Below are 10,602 nucleotides of genomic sequence, written 5' to 3'. Positions count from 1 at the left end.
AGTCATCGGATTTCGTCAGAGAAGAAAGCCCTGTTCGGCCTCTCCCTTTCCTTGATTTTTATGGCACCGACGGCCACCGCCGACCTCCGGCTTGGGCCTCTCCGAGCTCGGGAGGGTCGCCCCTTGCCGCCAGCCACCGTCGGACGAGGTATGGCCGTGATCGGTCGGTCAAAAGCAAGGGGACCTTTAGGTCTCCTGTTTCAGCCAAAGAAGGCCACGGGAAAAAGAAAAAGAAAAAAAAGAAAAAGGAAAAGAAAAAGAAAAAGGAAAAAGAAAAGGAAAAGAAAAAGGAAAAGAAAAGGAAAAGAAAAAGAAAAGAAAAGAAAAGAAAGAAAGAAAGAAGAGAGAGGATTTTCTCTCTCCTCTCTCCCCTCTTTCTCCCTCTTTCCCTCTCTTCTCTCTCTTTCTCTCTCTAAAATTTCTCTCTCTATTTTCTCTCTCTAAAAAAGGAAAAGAAAAAGAAAAAAAGAGAATTTTCTCTCCCTTTCCTCTCTCCTCTCTTTACTCTCTCTCTCCAATTTCTCTCTCTAAATTCTCTCCATTTTCTCTCTCTAAACCTTTTATCTTTTTTTATGGATTTTATCTCTCTAGGGTCATTCTCTCTCTCTGATTGCATCATAGACCCTAGGATAAACTTGAGATGAAAATATGATGATCTGAGACTGCTTCGAAATTCGTGCAGTAGATTGGATCTTGATCCGATCCTTATTCGAAATTGATAACATCGATCATGGTTAATCTATATTAAGTCACCCTGATATAACCTCTGATGATCTCAATCATGATTGCCACTTTTGAAGAATACGAAGATTCTCTATCTACTTTCTCTCTGTAGTTTCTCTCTCATGATCGACTTTCTCTCTCTAAGAAGGTCTATGAATCCTGTACCGAGTCATGCCTTCATCTTTTAAGGGCTCATATTGACTTTAACAAGATGATCCGAAGTTGCTTTGATATCCGTGCTGTATGTCACCTCATTTGATCATATCAAGGATCTTTCAAATTCATTATTAATGAACCCTATTGATTGATCTTGATCTAATCTGTGCTTCATAATTTTTTTTGATCAAGTCACTTGAATCTGACCCTCAGATCAGAGATCCTGAATTGCCCCGATATCTGGATGGTCCGACACATCCGGTCAACAGTCCTCTTTTTTATGATTTAATCTTATTATATTTATGGAATAGAAATTGACGATGATTTGATATTTTAAATAGGATTAGCTGATTCTTCTAACGAAGTCTGAAGATCTAAGATGAATGAGGTAAGTGGATCTTACGCTCCTTATTTATTTTTAAATCTTCATGATTTTCATGCATATGATCTCTTATTGATGAAGTCATATTTTTCATAAAATAGAGATCAGCATATGTGATATGAAAAAACATGTTTTATTATGAGCATTGATTGTATGAGTGTATTTTATAAAAAGTTGCATGATTATGAAGCATGAAATTTTATTGTTTTCCATCTATGTATATGTATGTTTTAAGAAAAAGATATAATGATTTCAAAAAGACTCTCAGATGGCTATGAATGAATTCCTTCTGAAAGATCGACATCCAGAGCTAGCATCCACACGAAACATGGCCCTGCCAGCGGGTATAAAGTTGGCACATGAATTAAAAACTCTATCGATTAAGAAACATGGCTCTGTCATGGGTATAATAGTGATCTTAGCACGAATATCTGTGAGCAATGTTTTGAACATGATATGAATACATAATGAAAATGATTTATGATTCATGATTGTGAAATATATATGATTTTTATTATATATTCTATGAAATACTTTATTTTATATTATCTATTATTTTTTAAATATTGCATTATCATGAAAAACTTATGCTTGATCCAATAAGGAGGTGCAAGTTCTACTTACTGGGCTAGTGTAGCTTATATTCTTTTTGTTTTCTTTTTTGTTTGAACAGAAGAATAAGGTTAGGACCGGCAAAAGGAATTCAGATTTGGAGATCTACGATGCAAGCTTAGAAATTTTGTAAATGAGGTTTAGATATATGATGATCACGAATTTATAGTAAATAATTATGGATTTTGAGATATGGATTTGTATTTGATTTTGGATTTAAATGCTCTGAACCAATATTGGTTTAATTATCTGATGAATAAAGAAATTAAATCTTTTATTTGATGGATTTTAGATTATTATGATAGATTGGCTTCGTGTTATCGTGGGCTCCATCCCTCGGTAGCATGGCCGTGTTATATTCCGGATTTGGAGCGTGACAATAACTCCTAGCCCATCAAAGATTTTTGGTCTACAAACGTTTTTCCAATTGAGCGGACAGTGGATTCCTTTGCATTTGTTGTCTCCCCTCCACAAGAAACTCCCCCGTTTCTTATCTATTCTGTTTAAAACTTGTTGTGGTATTAACAGTGCTGACATCCAGTAGATGGGGATTGAACTGAGCACTGAGTTGACAAGAGTTGAGCATCCACCGAGTGAAAGAACCTTCTCTTGCTGATGGTTTAAGATGGCGGAGCGGAAATCCCAAATAAGTCGTTGGAAGCTTTGAGTAGGCGCAGCCAATAATTTGGGCAATGATTGTGCTTTCTCTTTAAGGGATTCCAATGGTATATAGATTACTTTTGTGGCAGTTGATGTCAAAACCAGAAGATAGCTCGAAGGCATAAAGGTTGAACTTCAAAACAGAGGCGTGATGTCTGCTTGCATTGGTCACCAGTAAGGTGTCATCCGCATATTGAATGCACAAGAAATTACCTGTTTTTTCTGGAGATCCGATTCCAGAGATAAGTTGGTTTGAGGCGGCCATTTTCAGTAGCCGACTAAGAGTGTCAACAGTAAGAACAAAGAGCAGTGGGCAACTTGGATCTCCCTGTTTTAGGCCTCTCCTGATTTGTATATTTTTTTTCTTCAAAGTTGATATGTTTCACATCAAAATCAAACTTATCTTTTAATTGCTTAATCCCATTTGCAGCAGTCTTTTTCTTCAAATTCATTTTTTTCTCACTTCGACCGCTCTAGAGCTCGGCAACTTCCGTTACTTCATCTGCCTTGCTGAATATTGTATGCACACATGCTCTGATATATTCTTCATTTTGAACTTCAACTCCATATATTAAGCTGCAATGACCTAGTTTTTCCATATTATTTTTTCCAAAATTAGAAACAAAGTGAGATTTAAATGATATTTTTGCACACCTTCGCAAATATTAGAAACACAGTTAGATTTAAATATTTAAATGACATTTGAGCACACCTTTGCAAAGCTTTCGGATACCACCCATCCCAACTCTTTCTCAATCCCAGAGACACTATCGTTCTCTTACCTATTATCATACGAAAAGAAATGAGTTGAACTTTGTGAAAACCAAAAAAAAAAAAAAAAGGAATGCAAAAATTACTCATAGCATTACAAGATACAAATGCTTTTATACCCACAAGTAGCATGAGTAGGCTTAGAAGTTAGCATGGGACAAAATCCAGACTTGCATGTCTCCTCACTAACAAGACACGAGCATCGTAAGGTAAGAAAAGTCCACAACAACTTTAAAATATCCAAAATTTGATGAGGTTGGCAAAGGGCTCGACTTAACATAACCCAATGCTATCATGTTTACTGATTCCTCATTTCTACAGATTCCCAAAATAGTGTTGTTCAGTTATTAGTTCTACATGATATTGGAAGCTTGCAAATTCAATTTAAGCTGTAGTTTCCTTGAGCATACAAAGACACTTGGCAGGCGGTTGCATACCTTGGATGGTGTTGCGGACCAAACCATCAATAAAATTAAACCAAACATTATGCAAATTGATGGGTAATGTTAGCTCCATTGTGAAGCCAAGAAAAAAGAAAAGCATGCTTAAAGATTGTCCCAAGTTCTACCTATGTTGGAGGAGCGAAACATTTTCTCACCTAGCCTGGCTCGGCCAATGGATGAGAGGTGTCTCGCTACTTCTACATACTTATTCCACAAGCAGCTAAGGAGCTCAACATTAGGTTGCTAAAGAAGAATAGGAGGAGTTGCTAAAATCGAGAAAGCTTTTACGGACACTGGAGACCCTAGTTAGCAGCCCATGCATGGAAAACTCTAAATGACTAGATAGTTCTTCTGTCAAACCAGCCTCTTGACATTGGGTGTAAACCAACCTTGAGATGGACCTTGAGATGGATGATCCTAGACACATTTAACTGACCTTGATAAAAACACATTTGACTGACCTCAGTGAAAACACATTCGACTGACCTCGAATTTCACCGAGGTCCCACCTCAGCATCTCACCAAAATTTCTGGATAGTTTCCTTCAACTATACATATGTGGGCTAGATTATCGTGTGTAATGCTTGTAGATGATGCACATAATCGACGCCCATCATCATGCACCTGTCTTTAGTGCATGCAATAGATGTCCACAATCTTCAGTTAAGTGGGTGCAGATTCTTCAGTTCCCTTACTGGATTTAATAGTAAAAGTCAACTACTCCACCTCTATATAAAGGGGAAGAAAGAGAACCCTTGGATAAATATTCTCTCTAAAGAAAAGAAGCCTTCCTCTCTTTCTTTCTTATTTTTTATTATTTTCGAGCTCCGACTAATTTAAGTATCAAGGTTCTTCGTCAGAAAATCTCCGATGTGGATTTTCTTTTAGGTCTCTGAGACGAAGGTGCTTTAGTTCATCACTGGATCTTAGGTCGGTAAGAGATGGACCTCAACTGCACTAACCTGTTGTTTTGCGACAACAACTTACATATAAAAACAGGATTGTGTCAAGACTTCAATGTGCAAAATGGCCTTGTTCCGTTGCAAATTATATTTTTAAAGTGGATGACACCCTGTGTTAGATCTAAGCCATAAAAAGAGGTAACAGAACCTACTATGACATATCTGATTTGAACAACACAATAGTATGCAGAACCCAACCCAGTAAATTTAATCAAATATCAGATTAAAACGAGCAATCTAAACACAAGTATACGTCTTTCCTCTACTTTTTTTTAAAAAAAAAAATTAACTTAGCATCATTTCCCGTCCGTCATTTTTTGATATCAAAACAGGCAATCTCAATACAACTATATTTGTCAAACAAGCAACTTTACGCAAACAAATATAATTAGCCAAATAATTGATGTGCTTTATCTTTTTTAAAAATATGGAGAAAGCCAATGCTTGGTCTAGTGCAGGTCTGGGATAATGCTATTTTCTGGACACAAGCACAGAAATTTGAGCACAGGACTAAATCCATCATGAGCATTGTCCTTGTGAAGCTCTACCATATAAATAAATAAGACCCAGCCCAACTTCCACTCTTTTATTTTTCCTTTTTCATAGCATGCAATTTTTGTTAACATTGTTTCACAACCCCTGCAGTTGTGAAGTGCTGAAAAATTGAGATGATGTTTTGTGCTTCAGCTGGCAAAGACCCCACGAAGTGCTAAATTTCTTTCCAGAATTTTGGAGATGCACCGTTACAAGATTATTTCTCTACACATCAATCAGGAAAGATGACAAAATCATTACGTGGGGCCATTATCTTGGCCCAAAATAATGAAGCAGGCTCTGTACAGATATTAGCTGCTTAAGAATTGCCAAACGCTCCCTTAATAAGGGTAGGAAAATTTCTTTTTTTTTTCTAGCATATTTTCATGAAGGAGCTTGGGGGTTGATGGGGATAAAATTGCCCAAGGGAATGGACTTAACTGGTAGAACCCTAGCTGACCCAAAAGCTGTTGAATTTTTAGCCAACTAAGATATTAACCCCTTCTACTAGTTTTTACTGTCCATTGTGGAATCATTTTTTCATACATGGATTCTCAACAAATCAAAAGTTAGTTCTAATTGAGCCTCTCACATTTTCTTATCTTGACAGAAAAAGGAGGCAAATCTACCTGCTTTGTTGTGGTATTGAAACTGCTGGACAACCACTGGCAGAGACATTCGATCAGGTTCTCCCATGCTACCGTGAATGTCAAGTTGTCTCTCTTTTTGCATGTTAATTGGCTACAATTTTTCAAGGTTGCATTAACACCAAATTTTATTCTTAATCAGTAAATTCATAGTCAGAATATTGATCCCGAAAACCACCATACTTGTTTAACCTCAAAATGTTCTTCCCAAACATCTCAACGGGATAATTTTATACCATTTGATTTATTATACAATAATGACAAAGAATAAAGAAAACTCAAGTAGTGTAAAAGATGACAAGCTTGTGGGCTCATAGATCGAGCAAAGCTTTGAGATAGAGCCAACTTTATAGCATATCAAGAATAACCAAAGTTCTAATTCCTTAATTTGCTGAATAAACAAATTATGCATAGTCTCCTGCACCTATGAGTGCAATCTTCTGAGCTCAAACGCATTTAAAATTCACATAAGTTCAGGCCTATCTGCTTAGCTCATTCACATGAGCTTCGTCCTCTAGCTCAAATAATTTAAGCATGATATATGACTGACCTTCAAACTAATTAGCAATTCTCTCTTGATAAATTAAGTGAATTAGTTTGAACATAATTATTTTATTAGAGTAGTACAGGTGCAGTTTCCATGTGTAAAAGTAGAGCTTGAGTATAGACAATCCATTCTGAATATTTCTACAATCACTTCTAAAAAAAAGGAAAAAAATTACAAATACAATTCAAGGTCACAAACTGTGACGTTGTAATGTTGCATACTTTAAACTTGGTGAAAATTGTTGCCAGGGCCATGTAAACCACATTGAATACTTGATCTATATGTTGAAAATAGGCTTCTCTCCATTTTCTATTGAATAATAGTGGGCCAAAGACAAACCAGAAACCTACTGTGAATCCTGGCCCCATGCTCATATACAACTGCTTCATTTCAGACCCTTCTTCATTCATGGAGTTATCATTTTGTTCATCCTCTCCAACTGTATTTAGACCTTGGTTTGTCTTGTCATCTTTACACTTTTGACTTAATGGGAACCCACAAAGATCAGGATTACCAACATAGATAGATGGGTCCACGAAGGTTTGAAGCTGATTACCTATTGGAACTCTTCCTGATAGGTTGTTATATGACAAATTCAAGTAACTCAAAAAAGTTAGACCAATCATGCTTGAAGGAATTCCATCGAAAAGATTGTTTCTTGACAAATCAAGTGACTCCAACTGTTGCAATGCACCAATCTTTTTTGTGATCTCTCCTGTCAGATGATTTTCAGACAAATTTAAGCTCACGAGTCAAAAAAGTCTGGTCAGCTCTTCTGGTATCATTCCAGATAAGTTATTATTTGAAAGGTCCATAACGATCACAAGTGGAAGCAATATGGCATACTCAATGTATATTCTTTTTATGGTCACTTGCACGTTTTCATTGTAATGAGTATAATTTTTTAAAATGGTTCTATTCATCTCCCCCGACAGTTTCATGGCAGTAAAGTTTCCAAAGCTAAAAGGGATGGTTCCTGATAAATTGTTACTGGCCAAATCCAAGATTTGAAGAGCCCTTAGTCTTGATAGATTAGGAGGAATATTTCCAACAAGCTTGTTTGATCGTAAGCGAAGGATCTTCAAAGACAACAAACTTTCTTCTATCCAAGTAGGTATTGTACCAATGAATCCATTCTGTCCAAGATCAAGAGTATTTAATCTCGCACAACTCTTTAAGGATAAAGGGAGTTCTCCTGAAAGATTATTATTACTCAAATGCAATGATTCGAGAAAAGGTAATGAACAGATTGATGGAGGAATACTTCCGGATAGACTATTGCTTGAAAAATCCATAACAATGATAAGCGAAGAGTGGTTCCAGCAATCAGGGAGCTCACCTGACAATAGATTTTTTGAAAGATCAAAAGCACTATATCGAAGATGACAAAGAGACAAGGGAATTTCACCACTTAAATTATTTGTGGAAAGAGAGAGGTATTCCAAATTAGGCATACTTTTGCCAATGTCAAGATGAACCGCTCCTGAAAATGAATTGTTTGATGGGTCTAGTAGGGACAATATTGAAGAATTAAAATTTGGCAAAGGTCCCTCAAAGTGGTTACAACTCAAATTAAAATAATAAAGGTTGATGAAGTCTGGAAGATTGGGTACACTGCCGGTGATTCCATTGCTGGAGATATCTAAGTCGGATATCTGGAAAAATGACCACCAAAACCAATCCGGTATAGTGTCTGAAATTCCTGTGCTAGACATGTCTAGATAGGTAATGTTTTTTTGCATTCGGAGCCATACTGGGAATCGTGGTCCCAGCTTGCATGAACCAATATATAATTCTGAAAGATGAAAGCAGGGAATCCAATCAGACGTCAGATTCAAAATTAATTGATTTTGTGATAAATCTAGATATTTCAGTTTGGTGAAATTGGCAAACTGCTCTTCAGACATGACACCCTTCAAAAAGTTCTGTCTAAGGTATAAACCAACTAACTCTATAAGTCTTCCAAGTGATGCAGGAGTAGGACCAGAAATTGAGTTGCCACTCAAATCGAGATATTTGAGCTTTCTGAAGTCTCCCAACCAGTCTGGCAAATAACCGCCAAGCTGAGTGTTTCTCATGTATAGAGTTTCTAAACTATTTTTGATGCATCCAGTAAACACTTTATCAAGTTCATGCAAATTTTTGCTGATATTAATGTCTAACAATCCTAAATACTACAGCTTACATAGACCCTCAAGCACGATCAGAATTTTGCCTTCAAGAAAATGATTACCAGATAGATCAAGGGCCTTGAGCGAAGCTAGATTCTCAATTGCAGACGGAATGATCCCCCAAATAAAATTGTAACTGAGATCAAGGTACTCGAGGCTACTTTTGTTGAACAACCAACCAGGTATTGTCGAATTAATGGAATTAAAAGAAAGATCAAGAACAGAAAGTGAAGTAAAATTCACATGTGGAAGAGAGAGCGAAGTGGTGTTGATGCCACAATCAGATAAGTGTACCTCAATAACAGAAGGGAGCATGTTTAGTGCTTGCAGCCAATGAGCACCTTCTCTGAATTTCACATCCGACATATTGAGATATCGCAGAGAAGAAAGTCGAGAAATCCAAATGGCATTATCAATGATGAGAAATCCAGGTGGATTGTCATCATAATAGTTATAACTGAGATCAAGATATTGGAGGCTCGATAGATTCCCAAGCTGGTGTGGGATCAGTCCACCCAAACGAGCATAGGAGAGGTTAAGATATTTGAGCTGACGGAATGAGCCCATGAATTCTGGGATACGAATTCCTCCAAAGTTGTTCATGCTCAGATCAAGATAATTCAGGTGTTTCAGCCCAAGTAAGGAAGGCCTCAACTCACCTCCCAAGCACCACGTGTTGTTTGGAGGATAGTATTCGAAGCATGATGGGTTGCGGAGGTCTAGCTTGACAACATGGCTGGTACGAGAAGCCACACCTTCCCATGTGCAGCAGTCGTCACCCACCCAAGAAGATGGCCTGTTGGAGGGATCTTTGAGGCCTTCTTTGAAGGCAAGAAGAGCATTCCTTTCGATGGGTATGCAGCTCGGGATCGAAATTCCATTGAGTTTCCTCACTTGATCAGCACACAGAAAAGCAAAGAACAAAAGTAGAAGTTGGGTTCTTTTAAGATCCATGAATTTATTAGTTGCTGTGAGATGAAGTAGAATGATCTCTTTATATTAATTATTAGCAGGACAGAAAGCATCTTCCATTGCCGTCCATGACCAACCAATGAATTGGTCTCTGAATATTCCATCTTGGAATGTAAGGTCGAGCTTCCTTCCACACCACACCACACATATATTAATTATAAATGCGAGTGCTCTTGCATTTATACATGGCTTGTTCTTTCAAATCTAAGTTGGACTTTAAAGATGGTGGGCTGGCAGCTACACACACCTACATGCACTCGGCTCGACTTGGTCGATCGTATCATGTTTGTGGCATGCATAGTATATATGTGCATGGGCGGTAGTATGTTCTCTGTCACACCTCAAGTAATATTTAAAATTTGAATTTGAATTTGAATTTAAGCTTTAAATTTGATTTCAATATGTACAAAAGCATTATGGATGAAGTTTAGTTCTATATTGAATTTCATAACGTTACGTTAACTTTGATAATTAACTTTGATAATTTCATAAGGTCTAGCTTCCTTCCACACCACATGTGACTTGTTAGCAGTCAAAAGTCCGTGGGATATTTTTGGTTGGGGATAATCTGGCATAAAAAAATAAATTCCATCTCAGATTATCATATTTAATATGAAAAATGAAAGTGAAATAGTAAAAAAAATTGATGAGCCCCATGTTTATTTTTCGGAGAGAGAAGGTAAAATAAATACTATAGGAGTTGATATTTGTTAAATTTTTGAGTGATGATAATCCATACTTGATAAAAATATCCCTAATAAAACTGCATATGTAATCATTGAATTTATTCTGATGTCTTTCCAAATTCATTCAAAAAAGAACTTTGACAAAAAAATTAAGATGAAGATGGCATTATGCAAAGGGCTATTTAATTATAGTTACTATATAAAAATTAATTAAAAATGATAATACTATCCTAATATTAAAAAATTATTTTATGCTGAAGGGTATATTTGTAAATTTGATCATAGTCATATATAAATTTATCTCCAATCAAATAATCTTTTTTCGGATTATTTTTT

At 36.5% G+C, this 10,602-nt stretch overlaps 1 protein-coding gene and 1 long non-coding RNA gene across 2 annotated transcripts; both read right to left on the bottom strand.

Annotated features, from left to right (window-relative positions):
- Window positions 1-2,195: 2,195 nt before the first annotated feature.
- On the bottom strand, window positions 2,196-9,347 carry LOC140857486 (uncharacterized). The gene is made up of 3 exons (XR_012140943.1): window positions 8,903-9,347; window positions 3,246-3,315; window positions 2,196-3,119 (listed from the first exon to the last, which is right to left on the bottom strand). It is a non-coding gene; the product is annotated as an uncharacterized lncRNA (long non-coding RNA).
- LOC140857485 (cuscuta receptor 1-like) lies at window positions 6,437-8,906 on the bottom strand. The gene has a single exon (XM_073256428.1). The coding sequence runs from the start codon at window positions 8,513-8,515 to the stop codon at window positions 7,190-7,192; it is 1,326 nt and encodes a 441-aa protein (XP_073112529.1). The 5' UTR covers window positions 8,516-8,906; the 3' UTR covers window positions 6,437-7,189.
- Window positions 9,348-10,602: the final 1,255 nt, after the last annotated feature.

The sequence above is a fragment of the Elaeis guineensis genome, chromosome 4 (assembly GCF_000442705.2).
Source record: "Elaeis guineensis isolate ETL-2024a chromosome 4, EG11, whole genome shotgun sequence".
In the NCBI taxonomy this organism is placed as follows: Eukaryota; Viridiplantae; Streptophyta; class Magnoliopsida; order Arecales; family Arecaceae; genus Elaeis; species Elaeis guineensis.
Note: the sequence above shows the minus strand (reverse complement) of the source record. Positions and strands in the feature narration are given on the sequence as shown.

Excerpts from the sequence above, each read along its gene's own strand:
- LOC140857485 (XM_073256428.1), bottom strand. The coding sequence starts at position 8,515 with ATGAGAAACACTCAGCTTGGCGGTTATTTGCCAGACTGGTTGGGAGAC.